Genomic DNA, 19,491 nt, shown 5'->3' with positions numbered 1-19,491 from the left:
ACTGTGGCTCAGTGATAACAGACTACTTCGCTCGTATGGTGGTTAGCCGCGTTTGTCCCGCCCCCCTCCTTCACTGTGATTGGACGGCCGGTGACAGTGACGACTGCAACTCTCGGTTCTCAGCGTTCAGCGCAGAATAAGACGCTCAGCAGCTCGTCGAGCTGCTTACGTTCATTAAAACAATTTAAAAAAAGATATGCTGTTGCTCAGGGGGAAAAAAAACGGCTGTAGGTAGTTGCAGCGGTGGCCGAGTGTCGGGCCGGTTTCGGCGCATGCTGATTGGTTCAAGTGGGGTCTGGTTCACCACAGGCTAAACCAGAGCAGCTTTTTATTAAATTAAAATCATGCTCTTATCAGTAAAATGCATCTCTACCGCAAATATAAATATTCAGCACTTTTTAATAAGTGGGCAGATGTCGGAGTAGATGACCCACCTTTGGGCAGCGGTTGACCCCAGATTAGAGATAACTGTTCTCGTGGGTCACCGATAGCACAAACTTATAATATATGGATGGAGCGTCCATCTGCCGACTTATCTGACAGTCAACAATACAATCCCCGCCGGCCTGTCGGGATAACGTATTCACATATCAGGTTGATTATCCTAAATTGTTCTGTCCCATCAGAAATAGGAATACTGGAAAAATAAGAACACGCTCAGTTTTTTTGCTTTTTTAAAAAAAAAAAAATTATTGCAGGAGTCTGAATGAACTGAGGGTGTTACTCCTGGAGTCCCATCGCCACTCGCGGGACATGGAGAAGGACCTGAACCGAGAGGTGCACAAGGCCGAGTGGAAGGTGAAGGAGCAGAAACTTCAGGACGACATCAAGAGCCTGCGGGAAAAACTGCTGCTGCTGGTGAGAACTAGAGGGACTGTACTCTTTAATATAAAACAAATACAAATAAATTGCTGGGCACAGCATCTTTTTAAAATGGGCATGGTCATAATGTTAAATAACGTGATTCCATGCTTCCACTTAATTAAAGGAAGAAGCTGACAAAAATATTGTTACTTTCAGTCTTTAAGGGTCAAGAGGCAGCAGATCTGGAGCCTGCTTTTCCCATAATGCAATGTAATAGCGTTTTATTTTTGCTTTGACCTACCTTGCCGAACCTATTATTGTTAACATTTTTGATTAAATATGTGTATTCTCCAAGCGTCAGCAAAGATAACGCTGACAAGCCAGAGGGATGCATTTATTACCATGTGTAAAATTCAAAATTGATGAGAGTTTGACTTTAAAACCCAGACCTAAGACATTGTTTAATATCTACATTTTCTTTAAAAAATGTGTCCATAAAACTGTCAATAAACAGAATTTCTGTCACTGTTTTCTGGATAATAATTTAGCCACCCAATAATGCATCAGTTTAATACCTTATACAGTTGTCTTTTTTATGGCTGCAGAAAGGACCTATTTGAAGGTATATAGTATTAACATGCGTATATTTGTGTGTGTGTGTGTGTGTGTGTGTGTGTGTGTGTGTGTGTGTGTGTGTGTGTGTGTGTGTGTGTGTTTCAGGGTCGGGAGCGGTCCTCGCCCGACCACCGGCGGTACTCCATGTTGGACCCCTCGGCTCTGGACTCCGAGGTGACCCGCCTGCGTCAGCGGCTGCTCAGCACCGAGGACGCCCTGAGGAACGCCCTGGAACACAACCAGCAGGTGGACCAGCTGGTCCAGGCCATGCGCAGACATCCGGAGAAAAGCCCGGTAAAGAAATCATTTCACAGGTTCAACTTGGAAAAGCAGAACAGTTACTCTGCTGTGATTTTACAAGGAAGCTTCCAGGTGTGAGTGTCTGTGAAAACTAGCCAGAATGATAGAAGGTTTATAATGAAAGAAAATCTCATTGTATGCGAATCAACAGAGATGATAGGATGCTTGAAGATGTGGAAAAACTAAAATGAAGAGTTTTTAATGTCAGTTTGAAAGGTTTTAAATCAGACTCAAACTCCAAACTTTTTTTTTTTTTTCCCCTCCGAGAGCTACTCTTGATAAAATGAAACACATAGCTGAGCTCCACCAAACCGGCTGAATGAGCTTCTTTCAGCTGAGTAAGCTGCTTTTGATAAGAGTACAGGTTGGAGACCCCTGCTTGAAGTATTTAAAAAAGAAGTCTCTTGTGCAGTAATCTATAACGCAATATTAAAATCAAATTAAGAAATAAAAAAAAATTAAAAAATAAAGTGAAGGAAGATTTTTTTATTTAATTTTTGCATTGTGAGAATGAAGTAGAAATGTTGAGAATACTCAAAACGTTGTATGCCTGGCACTAATACTGAAATTATGAATTCAATTCTGGATATTTTGACTTGATTTCCAAAAAGCAGCTGCTTGGCTTAGCTCCTGGCTTTAATTTAGTATTTACCATCCAGGCATGAGACTCGTGTCAGTGTACTCATCTAACTCTCTGCATGAAAATGAATAAAGGAACTTAACAAATCTTTTAACGTGTCAACAAATGAAAAAAAAAACAACAACAGCTACATCCAGCTGAGATTGGAAGTACCGCCGATGATTCGTGACTTTATTTTGATTTTTCAGGCGCACGGTGCAAATTCAGCCAACGGGATTCATCACCAGGAGTCGGGGAGCACTCGAGATGTTGGTATTCTTTTACTGTTTTTTGTTTTGTTTTGTTTTGTTTAGCCATTATATATACAGTAATATCATTAATGCAATTCATTTCAGACATTTTATTTGTTTTTTTTTTGTTTTTTTCAGGAACAACACTGATACGAGCGGAGGAGATGACCACTGGGACGCTGACGTGACCCGAACTGAACTGGGACGTGCAGAAAAGTACATCTTTAAAAAAAAAAAATAAAAAAAAAAACAAGAAGAAGAAAAAAAGACAAAGCTGGTCCGACGTGTCTCCTCGATGGACGCCTGAAGAACATTTTTCAGTTTACAGTTAATACCAAAACAGCGAATCTCTATCTCAAGTGAATTTATGTGTTGTTGCAGAAAAGCACTTATTAGCCAATCACGAAGATACCGCTTAAAGTACTTATAAAGGTGAGACACGGACGTGGAGAGATATTATCGGTACAACGACTGCTGAGAAAACGTACGGTACGGCGACTTTTGATGCTTTACGGTAGTTAGAAAGTTTCAATCCTCGAGTTGCCGGGAAACTCTTTGACTATTCTGAATTTTGACCCGGGAAAGCAAAAAAAAACAAAACACAAAAAAAAACAACACAAAAAAAACGGGCTGACGGACGACAACGTGAAGGACTGAAGAAAACCGTGTCTCTGTCGCTATGTTTGTTTAATTTATTACTTTTACTCTGCTTTGTAATAATCCTCCGCACCGTAGGTGGCGCTGTCTCGGCAACATGGGAAGGAAGGATGACCTTTTATTTTTATTTTATTTTTTCTTTGACTCGCTTGTCACCTTATTCAACATCTGATGAGGATTGGTAGCAAACTCTGTGCTTTGAACGCTGTTCGGTGTTCATCCTCAAAAACGATCGGGGAAATAGTTGAGTTGAAAAATGGCTGTAAAGAGATTTTCTCGTATCGCTCCATGGTTTTTGAGCAGGTTAAATAGCATTTTGCAAAGATTTTAAGATAAATTTTGACCTCGTTGTTTGACCCGTAATCAAAATTTCAGTCTTTACTAAAAGTCAGTTAAAAACGTATGTGGAAAAAAAAAAAAAAAAAAGTCTTAATGAAGTCAGCGTTTATACATTCAATTAAAAATGTTATTTACATAACGGCAAAATCACAACACAGGTTATTTCAGGGCACATAACACATTACAGCAGAACTTTACAGCATTATAAAGAGGAACCCAACAATTCCCACGAAAGCTGGGAGGGTGGGGAAAAAAACCCTCTCCTTTAAGAGATAAAAAAAACCCAAAAAAAACCCTCCAACAGAGGAAAGAGGGAAGAGGGAACTCCCTTTTAACAGGAAGTAAAACCTCCGACAGAACCAGGCTCAGATGTGAGAGTGGAGGACCGGTCGACTGCCATTTGGTTGCATCATCATGCTGATATAGCATCTGTTATTTTAATAGCAGGCTAATTGCTAAGCCAGCCTAGTTTTAAACGGTCGATTGAAACTCTGAAGATATTTTTTAACACCAATAATACGACACGAATCAGAAGCCAGGACGTGAAAGAATTATCTGTTATTGACTACCAATCCTCTCCTCCAGGTGTTTGCTAAGGTGGCTAACTGGGCCCGTCTCCTAAAAACAAAAAAAACAAAAAAAAAAAAAAAACTAGTCCCTTTTTCTTTTCTTTTTTTTAAGACGTTGCACATCATTGGACTCCCTGAAGACTGATTATTAATTTAATTTAAGCTGAATTCTGAGTGATGTTCCAGGATGTTTATAGAATGAATTCAGTGAATTATTCTGGACTTTTTCATTCTTTAAAAACTCTTGTCTGACCTCCCGCCTCCTCTCTACCGATACGCCTCTTCTCTTCTGACGTCGCCTCTTTTATTTACTCCGGACTGTGTGTGTCGATACAGAATCCATCCATCCATAAGTATTATTAATTATGTGGTATTCCATATCAGCTAATTTTACTGTCCTTAAATGTCCCCGGTTGCTTTCTACTGACCCTGAAGTCTTACGAAAGGGCTGCCACAGGAGCTGAAACCCAAACACCCCCCCTCTTCATCCTCTCCCAGGACTGTCAACGTCTGGATTTCATTTCTGTATAGAATTTATACTCTTTATTAAGTCTTCCAAATATTGTTTTTATCCATTTGTCAACTGAACGAGAGGATTGCCTGTTTGGAGTCGGGTCCGCTGTTGCTTTAACAGGAAGAGGAATGGGAGTTGTTTCTCATGCAGGGCAGGTCAGATTAAAAAAAAAAAAAAAAAAAAAAAAAAAAAGCGAAATTTTCCATTGGATATTGTACATGGCCTTTTCAGCTGGAGGGGTTCGTACCCTTTGGATTATTGCTGCAATGGTTTTGGAGATTGAGTCATTAAATATTAACAATGTGGGCAAGGGGGCTGGTGGTGTTTTATTTCACACTCTTTTCATACTCTGCGTCACTTCTGTGTGTTTGGGTCTTTTTTCTGTATATTTTCTACAGAGCTCATTCAAAGTGGTGTCACATGTCATGCCGCTAAAAAGGTTGGTGGTTTGGGGGGATTAAGCCAGCAACCATAATCATTTACTCATTTCTCAGCCACTTACACACACACACACACAAGCTGAGCTAAAATAAACTTTTTATGGATTTTATATCCATTTGAGGCACATTTTTTCCTCATTAAAATGACTTCTTTTTGACCAGAAGAAGGTGCAGTGATTCCTTTATGTTATATAAAAAAACAGACATTGCTTCTTCTTTTTTTTCTTTTTACAGATATATTACTTTTATTTGTTTGGCCTTGGCAAATGTCAGGTCTTATCTACATGTCCCAGTTTTTATTTTTTTATTTTAGAGGGGCGGGGCGGGGGGGGAGGGGATCGGTTATACTGGTGACATATAAATAAGTAAGTAATTATTTGCAAAAGCAAGCAAAAAAATATAAAGTGAGGCACAGATCTATTTTTTTGTAGTGCTCCTGGTGGAACAAGAGTTTCACATTTCATGGAGTAAAAGTAACTGAAACTAACCAGATTACAGTGGATTATGATTTATGGTTAAAGTAATCATAATTGGCTTCTGTGTACATTAACTTGTAGATAACTATTTATTTTCTTTCCTCTAGGATATGAACTTTACCCTACATCAAACAGACGTGAGCTATTTTTAGGCAATCGCTGCAGCTATGGCATAACTTTCCACGGCCACAAGATCCACGTCGCCGTCTATATATCCACATCGGTCAGATCGTAATCCTAAAAATAATTTGGATACGGTTCAACTATCACATCAAACCACCTTCATGCAGTTTTTTGAAGGTGTGAAGTTGCAGCCAAAGTGGCAAGACAGTGATTTAAATAAATCATAGCCCTCATAAAATAAAAATAATTTAAAAAAAAAAACCGCACACCAGGAATATTTTCTTTTCAATGTATTTTTTTTTTGTTCCCAAGAGGGCTTTTTTCTTTCTTTTTCTTTCTTTTTTTTTTTTTTTTTTTTTTTTTTCCAGAGGTTCCTCCGTTAATCCTGTATGTAAATTACAGCCAATAGATGCTGTTGTTGAGTTGGGCTGGGATTAGCAGGAGGCGAATGAGTTTCAATTTTACTGGATTACAGAACAAAGAAAGGGGGAAAGGGACACCCTTGCTCTGTTAAAGGGGAGAGAGAGAGGAGGAGGAAAAAAAAAATAAAAAAAAAAAAACAGAAATAAACTCAAGAAAAAAAAAATACACAAATAATAGACAACAACAACAACAACAAAAAAAAAAAAAAGAAAAAAGAAAAAAGAAGACGTGCCGTCGAAGTCGGCGGCGTTGATGTTCCGGATTACGATGTTTTTAGCAGACGGCGCCGCGACGCTGTCGGATGGTTTCTGATGGATTAAAAACCGGAGGAATAGAAACCTATTCCGGGATTGACGGCAGCAACAAGGCTATTTAATCGCTAATTGAGGTGAGATTTCGCCGGCTTCCCTTTTTTTATTTTTATTATGTTTTATTCTTCTTCTTCCGTGACGCGAACAGCTGCGGGGTTTGTGTGTTTATTCGGGCGATTGTCCTGTTTTTTTTTTTTTTTGTTTAGAAAATGACAAGATTACAACCTAATTTCGGGGAACCGAGGGTGGGTGAGAGAGAGAGAGGGGGGGGGGGAGGGAGGGGGGGGGAGAGAAAGGGGGAGGGAGAGAGAGAGAGAGAGATGAAAGTGCTAAACGAGAGAGAGAGAGAGAGAGAGAGGAGGGGAGGGGGGGGGGAGGGTGCTAGCGCGGTAGCAGCTAACGAAGCTAGTTAGCTTAGCTCAACCTTATGATGCTAACCGTTAGCTCATTAGTCGAGTTAAGACGCGGATTAAAAGGTGCTCGTTAGTTTGCAGTTAACTGAGTCTGCTCTCTTGTAACCTTGTCGGGGTGCTAGCACCGTATTTATGAATGTGTGTGTGTGTGTGTGGGGGGGGGGTGGTGGTGGTGGTGGAGGGGGGGAGACAGAAAAAAAAAAAAAAAAGGTTAACCCCCAGCTAGTACAACAAAAGCCAAGCTTTAAGCTAAATTAGCCAAACAAGGCGACACGTTTTTTTTGTTTGTTTGTTTGTTTTGTTGTTGTTGTTGTTTTTAAAAACTTCAGCGAAAAAAAAAAAAAAGAATTGGAAATAAAAACCTCCAGCTGTGAACTAACGGCATCGGTGAGTTGATGCCGGTCTGAGCTTTTATTGAGGGGGAGGAGGGGGGGGGGGGGAGAAAATGACTTTATATCGATTATATTCATCTTATACTGGAAGTCATAGTTTGTTTGTTTGTTTGTGTCAAACTATAAAACAGATAATCATTGTTGTTGAATGTGAAGCCAGCAGCATGGGAGTGGTGCAATTTAAACATGCTTTCCTCATTTTGTGTTTTATACAAGACACAAGTTTGTTGTTGTTGTTGTTGTTTAAAAACAGCTGACTGGAGTAAAAAAAAAAACTTTTTGTCAGCTGCAAGGAGACACACATGACTTTTTTTTTTTTTTCCTCTCCTTGATTTTTATTTATCTCGTCTCCTGTGCGTTTCAAAGGTTTCTCTCCCGGCTCCCCAAAAAGCTTTTTTTTAAATTTATTTATTTTTTTTTTTCCTCTCCACTCGTGTGATTAAATAGTTCTTCTTCCTGCCAGAAGTTTTTCCAGCACGAGAAGTTTTGTCACCCACAAAAATCCCACAGTTGGTCCTGAACGCGTGATGTTAAATCTGCTGTATGGAAAAAAAAAGAAAAGAAAATGACCCTTGTTTGTAATTATTCAAATACTTAAGTTGTCCACACGTCATACCGTCCAAAAAAAACAACAACAACAAAGTGCGACGATAATAATAACAATCAACTTTATTTGCGTGGCAGGTTTCACACAGCTCAAATCGCTTCCCAGCGAGAGAATTACATGCACATAAAAAAAAACAGGAACATTTAAAAAGTATAGAAAAGAAACGAGACGCCTACAAACGACAATCCCAGATAAAACAATCCTAGAAATTATTCCTTAAATCTCAAATTTTCTGAATGTTTTGTTACACTTAATCATGATTTAACATCAGTTTTTTTTAACGGCTGTATAAACGGGAAAAAAACAAAACAAACCGACCCTGTAAAAAAAGGAATCGCGTAGTCGTCAATATGTTTGAAACTCTCTGGGTTTCTTTGTTTGGCTTAGCAGCAGTTTTTAAAAACAACAAATCAGCTGTGACATAAGGACATAAGACGCAGGGCGTAAACAGAGGGATTATGTTTGTTGTTTGTTGAAATGAGAAGTTGGGCGGTAGCTGCCAAACCACACCCTGCCGTACTGTAAGTAGCAGGTGTGCTTTTGTTTTCCATTATTAACTTCAGTGAAATGTCGTTTTGTGTAGTTTACAAATTATTATAGGAGGAAGAAGTTCACCATTTAGCGATCCAGCCGTCAAAGCGGGCCACGTACCTCCCTAAAAAAAACTTCAGCAGCAATTTTTCTAAACCAAACATCTGTAGCGAAGACCGTTTACACTTATAGGATTTAGGACCGTGTCCGCGCAGGCTGCGCTTGATTGACACCTGTCTTGCATTAACGGGACGGGACGGGGGGGACTCAGTGGCCCAGTAACCAGCTGAAACCAGCCGGGTGTGGTTTCACTTTGGCACACATGCTGTACTCTTCATACCTGCTTGAATATAAATATATATAAATAAATAAAAACAGAGCAGAGGCCCTGTTGAGCCAGAATAATCGGAAAACACCTTTTGTGGGTTTGTTTTTTGTGCCTTCATGTCCTGGAAAACCTGCACCGGTGACCTTGCGTGTTACCGCGCTATTACGACATACAATACTAGCGTTCAGGATTAACGGTTACGCACATTTCTTCAAACATAGTGGAAGTTCGCCCTATAGACCTTTTTTTTATTATTTTATTTTATTTTTTTTAATTTACCGTGGGAGCTTCTCTCAGCTCGTGCCGTGACCTTGAGCCACATGTGCGATCTCCATGAGAAGATGAATTTACAAGGACGAGTATCTTACGCGGTGGCCTGAAGCGGACCATCACCAAGCGCGAGCTCGGACAACGGTAACATTTGACCGGGAGGCCACGGTGCTTTCGGAAAGTTTTTTTTTTAATTTTTTTAATTTTTTTAATTCCCCTTAGTCATCACAAACCTTTATTATACGTAGCCTGGCTTCCTCAGCCACATTACCATCTCATCTAGTCTGCATCTGAGGCCCTGCAGAGATTTACTGCTTGGGTCAGATATGGATATGCAAAATGTAATGACCTTAATTATATATTATATTACGCCAGTCTTAAGTACTTTTATGACTCCATGCGTTAACGCACTTTTAGAAGAAAAAAAAAAAAAAGACTTAGAAAAACAAGCTGTGATCAGTTTTTTGTTTTTTTGTTGGTTTCGGAAATATTTCTTTGTAGCTCCCCTTTTGGTAAACAGTTTAATCCCATTACAGGCCGTTTTCGGGTCCCCTTAAACTGGATTTATTTTATTCACTTAAAGGTTGACTCCGAATGACAACTGCAGCAGTTTGCTGGAAAAAAAACAAACCCTGCAAGATGCTTTTCATCATAACAAGATTGATAAAAACTTAAAAGACATGGAGGGTGCCTCTATAGCCCTGCTTCTTCTAATCATCTCTTCAGCAAAAAAAAAAAAGAAAAAATTCTCTGGAAATGCCCCTCGGCAGTTTTTTTTTTATTTTTTTTATTTTTTACAGATAATCAGATTGTCTTTTTTTTTTTTTTTACATGAACAGAACGTGAAGCAGCTGAAGACGGAAACTAAAGTCCTTTATGTTAAAAAGCTGTCGCTTCGACGAACCCCCGGATTTATGTGTCCACAAAGTTTTTGTGTCATTCACTGTCAACAGAGCAACTGAGGGATTTGCATCAAAGAATCGTGTTGTTGTGTCTTTTTTTTTTAATTTTTTTTTTTTTTCAGCTCCATAATAGACTGGTGGGTATTGTGCGTCGCTTTATTTATGACCTGCCGTTGCGCGCTGATCTGTTGAATATTCACTGAGAGCCATAACAGCGGTGTGACATTATGCTCGCGATTCCTCACGCAAAGCAATTGACATGGCATTATCCTGAGCCTTTGCTTTATCCCCACCCTCCTCCTCCTTTTCCTCCTCCTCCTCCTCCTCCTCCTCGCTGCTTCCTTTTCCCTTTTAAATATGTGAGGGAAAGAGGCCATCTATTTTCGAGGCCATAATAATTTAGGAGGAGGGGGCTAATGTTTGCTGTGGCCTCAGGGGAGGCAGATTTAGATGGCCAATAGACTTGGCACGTTCAGACTGGTGCAGCTGAACCCCCCGCCCCCCACTTCCCCACCACCACCACCACCACCACCCCCTCCTCCTCTTCCCCTCGCTGCCTCTGTCTATCTCTCTCTACCTCTCTGTCCTCTCTCTATTGAGTCAGTGGTTTCGGGCTTGCCAGAGGCTAGTATAATGGTTCCCAGTGTCTGGAGAGATTAAAGGCCAGAGCTGCATTGTTCAAATGCCCCGAGATTAGTTTCCAAGGAGACGGGTTTCAGTTGCCATGAGAACATAGTGCATGGCTTTAGCCGAGCGGGTTTTTTTTTGTTGTTGTTGTTGTTTTTTTCTTCTTCAACACTTCCTATCTTTCTGCCTCTTCACTTTTCATTTACACGCTCCATCTTGTTATTAGGAGTTCAGATGGATTTGTTATCGATAGGGTCGTTCTGCTGACAGATGTTAAGCAGTTAAACCACAGTTCTGTACCGGCGGTCATTGCGCAAACTTAAAGACCTCCTATTGGGTCATCTTACATTTTCCTGTTCCATCTGTCAAGGTGTATGTAAAACAACGACATTAATAAGTTAAATTATGAACAAAAGGCTCATATGACATCAGCTGAATTTTCCGATTTAATCTCATTTGACAAAGTCAAACTGTGCATTTCTGATTGTTTTCGCTTTTAGCAGCATGACTCTCGGGACAGATATTTTCTGGGGTTTTCCCTCATATTATAACACACTTGTAATGACTACTTAATGTCAGTGTTTTTTTTCACAGCACCTAAGTCACTCTAGCTTTACCATCAGCTTTGTTTTATCAATGTTCAGTGATTGTTTTCCAGCAGACAGTGTATTTTTTGAAAAACACTGTCATGATAGTAGTCCGTGGGGTACGCTAAACGAGAACAAACAGGCACGCAGGGCAGGAAGGCATCTTTTATAGGCATGCAGTAGGACAGGAAGTGTCCGAGGGTGTGGTTCTGCTTATGAACTTCAACTAGCTTCTGCTTGTGTTTCGTGCTAGTGTTAACATGCTAACACGCTAAATTAGGCTGGTGGACACGGCGCTGTCGCAGTCAGCATGCGAGCATGATGTCATCCCCCCCGGCGCGGCCGGTAGACGCTCTCGTTGGTAGAAGGCAAGGCAAGTTTATTTGTACAGCACATTTTGAACAACAAGGCAATTCAAAGGGCTTCACATAAAACCGTTAAAAGCATCAAAATACGAGGCAAAAGAAAAGGATGTCTAAAAAGTGTGAAGAACAGTGATTAAAACATTAAAAACAGTGATTAAAACATTAAAAACAGTGATTAAAACATTAAAAACAGTTATTAAAACATTAAGCAAGCTAAAAAAAATAAGGACCAAAGTTACAGCGCCATTTGAGACATCCTCAAATCTGGTTCAGTAAAAGGCAGCGAACAGAAAAGTCTTCAGTCTGGATTTTAAAGGAGCTGAGAGTCTCAGCAGACCTGCAGCTTTCTGGGAGTTTGTTCCAGATATGTGGAGCATAAAAACCGAGCGCTGCTTCTCCGTGTTTAGTTCTGACTCTGGGGACAGAAAGGAGACCAGCAGACGACCTGAGAGGGTCTGGATGGTTCGTGAAGGCAGCAGCAGGTCAGAAATGTACTTTGGCCCTTAAACCATTCAGTGCTTTTTAAGCCAACAGCAGGATTTTAAAGTGGATTCTTTGTTGGACAGGAAGTCGGTGTGAAGACCTCTGAACTGGAGCGATGTGATCCAGTTTCTTGGTCTCAGTGAGGACTTCGAGCTGCAGCGGTCTGACTGACTTTTTACAGAGACCTGAGAACACACCGTTACAGTAGTCGAGTCTATTGAAGATAAACACGTTTTTCCAAATCCTGTTGCGACATAAATCCTTGAAATATTCTTCAGGTGGTAGTGGGCTGATTTTGTAATTGTCTTAATACGGCTGTTCAGATTTGAGGTCTGAGTCGCCGACTCCACCTGGATTTCTGACTCGGTTTAGTGTCGGGTCTTTTTTTAACATCAGTGATTGAAGCTGACCGCTGACTTTCAATCGTTCTTCCTCGGCACCAAAAACAATTACTTCTGTTTTATCTTCGTTTAATTGAACAAAATCACAGAAGCATGGCAGGAGAGAGTAAAAAAAAAAAAAAAAAAAAAGCCCTCCACCTTCCTTCACATCATTCATCTTCCATCTATCAGCTTCATGCCAGCTCTTTATTTGCTTAAAGTCAAAACCACTGCATTTCAGCTGAACCTGCTTTGAATGCAGGTGACTGACGCACATGTACGTGAGGTGCGCCCTACCAACACACACACACACACACACACACACACACATATGGGGTTTTGTGTCTTATGTCACACCATGGGCCGCCTGCCTCCTGAACTGTGTTGATCTGGTCCCCGCAGAGGCATGGCTCAGATGAGGAAGCTGGCATGTGACGGCATCAGGACGAACTCCCGCGGCGAGCCTCAGGTCCCGCTGGTGTCGGCCAGACAGGAGATCCTCACCAGCCTGGTGTCTGCCCTCGACTCAGTGGTACGTTCAAGATCAAATCTGTTGTGCCTAAAAACAAGTGATTAACCGCTCCCGGCAAATACGTGGAAATCCACCCTAAAAAAAAAAAAAAAAGCCTGTAAAATATAGTAAATATTTCTTGATTTTGTCAATTATGTCATTGAACAGCAGGGTGGCGTTAAGTCGTACACTGTTCTTCTGTGAATATCAGTGTTGTTAACGAAACCTCGTTTTACACATGTCCTCCTCAAGAGTTTCTGGTAAATGACTTAAAGTAAACGCTCCCTGTGTTCTTGTCAGTGCATGGCGATGTCTAAGCTCAACGCCGAGGTGGCGTGCGTCACCGTGCACGAGGACAGCGTGATCGCCGTGGGCACGGAAAGGGGCCGAGTGTTCCTCAACTCCAGGAGGGAAATCCAAACAGACTTTTACAAGTTTTGTCGTAAGACACCCACCCTTTGTCTTTCTATCATTCGATCACTTTGCAGCTGCGAGCCGGTTACATAAAATGCACTCGTGTCACTCATGTGCTACCCCCCACCCCTCCCTTCCCTTCCTCCTCCTCCAGGATTTTTTTTTTTTTTTTTGCAGTTTTTGGTGATTAGAAGCAGAATCAGCCAAAAGCTTTAATAACTGCAGCAACTTGCTTTTTTTTTTTTTTTTTTTCGCACTCCGCATCAAATTACTTGCGACGTGAACAATCGAGTCAACGCAGCTGCAGTCCCACATTTCTGCCTTTCATCAGATAAAACGGTGTCTCAACAAACGGCTTTTGTCACGTCTCATTTGATGCATTATGATTTTTAACTTTACTGACGGTGCTTCGCTCCACTGTTGGTGCTGTTTGGAACAGTAAAGCACGCAATGGATGCACTTAGGAGGAGAAAAGTTCCATCTGTTTAAGGACAGAGTTCAAGATCATTCTTTAACATAATGAAACAGACTAAAGGAGCATTTCTGACCTCAGCACTGAAATGTTTAGACTACGATGACGACGTGCAGTTTTTTTCTACAGTAAACCTCGAAAGGAGGTGAAAGTGCTTCTGCGCCTTTACGAGAAAATACTTCAGCGTACCTCTTACATAACTTGTGACCTCTTTCATTGCGCTCTTATTTCAGATAAACAAACTAGCTCCACCTGTGGACCTTGAACAATTAGGCAAAACAGAAAACAATGGTCTCAGACTCCACAATGTTTCCGTACCAGTAAAACCAGCCTGTTTAAAGGGAACACGAGCGCTGCTTTGTTTAAAAAAGAAAGAAGTACAATAGAAGTGAACGTTTGTTTCTGGAGGACTTGAACTGAAATGGCTTCTCAATACATTTATTGAGACACATTGTTGGAAAAACAAGTCGTTTATTTTGTGTGCACTATTTTTCCAAAAGGTGACATACTGTATGCATTACTTCAAGAAACAACCCTCTCAATCATTTTAACCTTTTAAGACAAAAAGCAGACTCTGTTTGGGGTAAAAATAAAAAAGTAGTGAAGAAAACAAAGCTGCTTTTCTCTTAAGATGTTTCTGGAGCCCCCAAAAAAATCTGTTATTCAAACCCACAAGAATCAGAAATATTCATGTGCACTTTTTTCAAATTTCTTTAATGTTACTGGTTTGTGACTTATTTTGTGTGTGTTTGGCTGCAGGGGCGCCGTACCTGCAAAATGCGCCCACAGCAAACGCCCATACCAAAGACCAGGAAGGTGATCTGAGCAAACTGAGTAAAGATGGTGAGCACGGGAAACCGAGAGCGCCGTCAGATCCCCAATCCAACGTCTTTGTTCTGAGGAAGATGGTGGAGGAAGTCTTCACTGTGCTTTACAGTAAGAAGTCCATCAAAGACGTTTGAAGTCGTAGGCTGCCGCTTTTATATCCTTTTATGTAGGAAAAGAAACACTCACCCTTCACGATGTGATGTGCAGGTGAGGCTGTGGGAAAGAGCAGCCTGGTCCCCGTGCCTTATGAGTGGATCCAGAAGGACCCCGGCTGTGTGGTGGCCCACGGTCTGCCCGAGGGCGTCGCCCTGAAAAAGCCCTCCGAGTACGACACCAAGACGCTGATGAAGATCCTGGAGCAGAGCCACCGCATTCAGTTCACAGCGAAAAGGTGAGCGTGCCAAAAGACCCGCCGCCGCCGCCGCCGCCGTGTTGTCGGAAGCAGCTGTTCGGCATAACGGATTGAACGTTTGAACACTTGTATCACATGATGAAAACCAGCTGTTTTGCTTCGAAGAGCTCCAAAATGAAAACAAAGTTTGCTGTTGTCAGTTTAGCCTCTAATGCTTTGCAGAGATATCGTGTGTGTGTGTGTGTGTGTGTGTGTATGTGTGTGGGTGTGGGTGTGCGTGTGGGTGGAAGCACGGCGTTGCCTTGGATTCTTGTGTAGTCAGTTATTGGTAGCAGACGGGCTGCAGTGTATCAGTTATGGGCAGAAAAGGGTTTTTAATCCAGCACTCTCTTAGGTTGCATATTAGTCTCCCTGCAACATATTCAACAGTAACCTTTAATAAATAACAGAATCTACCGCAGCAGCTGGTCGAGGAGCCGGCACGTGGATTTTGTCAACTGCAGCAGAAAGCCTGTTCACAATATGTATTAAAGGAACATAATGAGTCTCGGCTGCATCATTTAGACTCTATAGAGGCTTCATCTGATGCCTCTTACCCACAATCCAATGCTCCTCTTGGTAGGAGCGCTGTACAGCCTTGTGTTTATACATTAATGTTTCCTGCCCTGTTTGTGGGATTGTTACATTTCAACAATAAAGTCAGGTAGGAAGCATTCAGACCCAAACAACCTTTCGCTAAACAACACAAGGTTCCTCGTTATTATCTTTTGACCAATCCTGACTTTTCATAATCATGTCCACCAGCTTATGTGCTCATGTTTTTTTTCTGCTTGGGGAACATTGCTAAATTAAGATGGCTACGGATGAGATAGAAATGAATATTCATTGTAGGAACGCTTTTTTTTTTTTTTTTTTTTTTTTTTTACCTGTTTGAGTCAACCTGCTTTGAAACTGTCCAAAAGTACAGCTGTTTGATTTTGTTTTAACTGGACATGTTTGAGATCCTTACACGGTCAAACACCCCGGCCCGGTATGTTTGCCGACCTCCCTCATTCGGTCGAAAATTCCTGTCTGTCCGTCGAAGCTGTTTTAAAACTGGAGGTGACCGACCTCTTCAAGCTCTCGGTTTATTGAAAGCTGTCCTCTTTGTCGTCCTCTAGATTCTTTATGAAAGCGTTTTTTTATTCAGACGGGCTCCTATTCCTTTTTATTGCCGTCTGTGTTTTGAACTTTTGTACTTGTTGTGTCTGCGTCTTTGTTTGTCCGTTGTCGCCCTGATTTTAACTTCTCCGCTGCTTGTCTTGCCGCTTCATTCACTTTGTGATTTTATATCTGTGAAAAGGTGCTTTAAAAAAATGATTTACTTACTTACAAATTAAATATGAGCCAAAAAAAAAATTCCATTTTGAGTAACACATCAATGAATTTAAAGGCTTTTCAGATACCAAAAAACACCACACGGCATTTATAACGCCATTAAGAGAAGATTTTACAAACTTGGAAAGTTTGGCAAAAAAATGGAAGTGGCAGAAATCATTGAATCCTTGTTTGTCATAGTCGCCTTGTAAACCAGTAGTTTGTGTCGGAAGTGTTTTCCGTCACATCACCAGATTGTATCACAAGACTGAGAGCCACAGTATTTTGTCTTTGTCCTTTTTTTGTAGTCATACAAGGTTGAACGTCTTAATTACATCGTTTTTGAATCACGAGCTGCTAAAAACCAGATGTCAACATTTAGCCGATTCTGATTTGAAGCATGAAAGTTCTTTGACTCTCTGTGAGTTAATATCAACTGTCACATGCCTTTGCACACAACAAATTGGGGATTTCCTGTGTCTGCCACTGTGTAATGAAATTGAATATGAACAGTCTGAGCATAATGTGCTGCACGTCATTCGTTTGGTCTGTTTACTGCCCGTTTCCTCAGGCAGGCACGGGACTAGAAGCAAGTAAAGAGCTGAAATACCATTTAACAAACACCAAATAACGTTATCAAGGGGAAGTCGTAACCAAACGGATACGTTTGTCCTAAAATGAGCCAATTAATCTCTTCTGCCTTCTGTCTCCATTCGCAGGCAACCAGAGGATTTGTCTCGAGAAGCCAAACCCAGCACAGATGTCAATCACAACACTTCCGCCGCCGCCATCACACAAAGCAGCCACAGTGTGGGGAAGAGCGCCGCCTCGGTCGTCACGTCGTCAAGTCCCGCCGCTTCCAGCAACTCCGTTCTGTCCAACTTCCTGTACGGCATGCCCATGTCCTCCAAACCCCACCCCGACAGCAAGCTGGACTTCAAGCCCATGTCCCTCCTCAACCTGGGCAAGGACAGGCTGGCCAACTGGACCGACAAGAGCACCTCTGTCAAGGACTGTGCCAACAGCGGTAAGTCGGGCGGGATGAAGACGTCATACTACTTCATTTTATGTCTTTTTTTCCAGCCAATGTTTTGTGTGAATTTGAAAAGTTCGAATTTTGGTGAATAAAGCATTGACTGTTTATAAAAGTGTTCGTAGTTTCGGGGTTCTTAAAAAAATTAGCTTGATGTGGAAATGCCTTAAGCTGTAATACCATCGAGGGCCAGTAGATGCTGGCTCCAGAAAGCCTCCCGCTTCACAGAATCCCATTTAACGTCTTTCATGAAATTTAATGAAAATATAAGTTATTTCGGTGTTCTTAGCTAAATTCGCTCTGTCTTATTAGTTTTCTGGTTAATAATTCCGTCATTAATTCAAAAATAAGCCTCAGAAAGATGTTTTTTGGGGCGTGTCTGTTTGATTGACAGGCCTGTGGTGCAGTCAGGTTACAACGAGTGGTAGGCGGGAAGTAGTATCGTCGGGTATCCAATCAGGTCGAGTCAGATGCACCGCTCGCTCCTCCCCCAGCTCGTCCAAATATGGTCACTTCCTGCTCCGAACTGCTCCGAACTAGCATGGACGGCGCCGGCCAAAATCAAAACCAAAAGTTGGTTGCCGCTCGGAATAGACTTAAAATTCAAGATTGATACAACACTCATAATAATGATCTTAATAATAAGAAGTAAAATCTCTATATGAAAAGAGATATTTCAGACTACGTGCTTCATCCGATGCCTCCGGTGTGCCTTTAAACGTGTTAAATTTGCAGTCTGCTTTGAAGTCGATTCATTATTTCCTCCCATTATTTCATTCAAGCAGCCCACTCCCCCCTTTTCCTCATTATACTCCCATCTGTAAAGGAAGCGTTGGAGTCACAGCCCGGTGGTCAGGTGCATTCACTTACTTCATACCTACTCAAATGTAGGAAAAAACAATACAAATCAGGACCCTGGAAAAATGGTTTGATTCTTTAGCCTGTGAATCTTTGCATTTAATTAATTAAGGCGGGTGAATGTTTGGAGTGCCGAACGTGTGGATGCTTAGCAAAACTTCTGCCCGACATAAATTGAACTGAACATATTGAATTTGTATTGCATCTTTTTTTTTTCTTTTTTCTTTTTTTAGATGAGACAACACGACTACCTGGTGAGCAAGGCCAAAGCCCTCCTGGCATCCACATCTCTAAGAGGCTACTCTTCTCCATCGTGCATGAAAAATCAGGTAGGTTTGGAATATATTACCGAGCAGACAGACGCAGTGTGCTTTATTCTGAAAGCATAACATCCATGATTGATAGGGGCTGTTAAAGTTAGACAGGCCTGAGCACGTAAAAAATAAAAACAAATAATGACATCTTTGGTCTCCGGCATAAAAAAAAATAAAAAAATAAAAAAATGATGCAGTGCATTTGTATGTGTGGCTAATGTGTGCGTCGGATATATTGAGTGACAGAGCGTTTTGTACGCTCTTTGAAAATCACCAATAAAGAGCCCACATTTCACGACGACATCAACAATTTTCATTGTACAAATGTTCCCAATATTTCCCTCAGATTTCCTCTTAAGTGGCTTCAAATTTAGATTAAAGGCTCCCACAGTGCCTCAGCGACGGTATCACACCTACACTGTTTCAAAGCACTGATTTATTTTTTTATTTTTTTAATAGCTGCATTATAATAGTATTTAGTTCCACTTGAACAATGTTTTTCCGCCACACTGACTTCATAATGATGGAAGAGAACATCAATATTTCTCTCATGAAGCTATAGCCAGCAGCCAGGTACCTTTTGTTTAGCATAAAGTGTGTGTGTGGGGAGGAAGGGGGGAGGGAGGGGGGTAAATAGCTGGACTGACTCTGACCAGAGGAAACAAAATCCACCTGCCGGCAACTCTAGAGCTCAAAGCTCGCTGATTAATACATGGTGTCTCTTTTTTTAAGCAGCAGAAAAAGAGTTGTGGTTTTTAGAGTTTTTTGCCTCACGGTTCCTTCCTAGATCACACTTTGTTTTAGTTTTTTTGTACAAGTTAAATAGCTAATGGACAGGATAAGGAATCGGTACAATAGAGGGACAAGCTCAGGTTGGACGGTTTCTGGAGACAAAGATGTAAAAAGTGACTTTGTCTGTAGACGTGTGGACCCGAGAGGTAGAGCTGTTTAAATTTGAGTTACCATTTCTCAAAATGTAATATTTTCCATGTAGTTTGAGGTCGTGAAAAAAACATTTTGATCCCTG

The 19,491-nt window shown here is 41.2% G+C and overlaps 2 protein-coding genes across 4 annotated transcripts in view; both read left to right on the top strand.

Moving 5' to 3' along the window:
• clip2 (CAP-GLY domain containing linker protein 2) overlaps positions 1 to 4,978 on the top strand; it is a 38,021-nt gene extending 33,043 nt beyond the window's left edge. For all 3 annotated transcript variants that reach the window (XM_069145928.1, XM_069145929.1, XM_069145930.1), the window contains 4 exons: positions 699 to 858; positions 1,525 to 1,713; positions 2,548 to 2,607; positions 2,728 to 4,978. In XM_069145928.1, coding sequence (XP_069002029.1) covers positions 699 to 858; positions 1,525 to 1,713; positions 2,548 to 2,607; positions 2,728 to 2,739 — 421 coding nt within the window. In that variant the 3' untranslated portion in view covers positions 2,740 to 4,978. The remainder of the gene's footprint in view (positions 1 to 698; positions 859 to 1,524; positions 1,714 to 2,547; positions 2,608 to 2,727) is intronic.
• A 2,064-nt stretch (positions 4,979 to 7,042) lies between these two features.
• gtf2ird1 (GTF2I repeat domain containing 1) overlaps positions 7,043 to 19,491 on the top strand; it is a 28,732-nt gene continuing 16,283 nt past the window's right edge. The window contains 7 exon segments of the mRNA XM_069145927.1: positions 7,043 to 7,241; positions 12,729 to 12,858; positions 13,138 to 13,279; positions 14,483 to 14,659; positions 14,759 to 14,942; positions 16,979 to 17,286; positions 18,384 to 18,479. Coding sequence (XP_069002028.1) covers positions 12,733 to 12,858; positions 13,138 to 13,279; positions 14,483 to 14,659; positions 14,759 to 14,942; positions 16,979 to 17,286; positions 18,384 to 18,479 — 1,033 coding nt within the window. The 5' untranslated portion in view covers positions 7,043 to 7,241; positions 12,729 to 12,732.

Source organism: Embiotoca jacksoni, unplaced genomic scaffold (assembly GCF_022577435.1).
Source record: "Embiotoca jacksoni isolate LCO1_2020_lvr unplaced genomic scaffold, fEmbJac1.0.p SCAF_13, whole genome shotgun sequence".
Taxonomy (NCBI): Eukaryota; Metazoa; Chordata; class Actinopteri; family Embiotocidae; genus Embiotoca; species Embiotoca jacksoni.
Note: the sequence above shows the minus strand (reverse complement) of the source record. Positions and strands in the feature narration are given on the sequence as shown.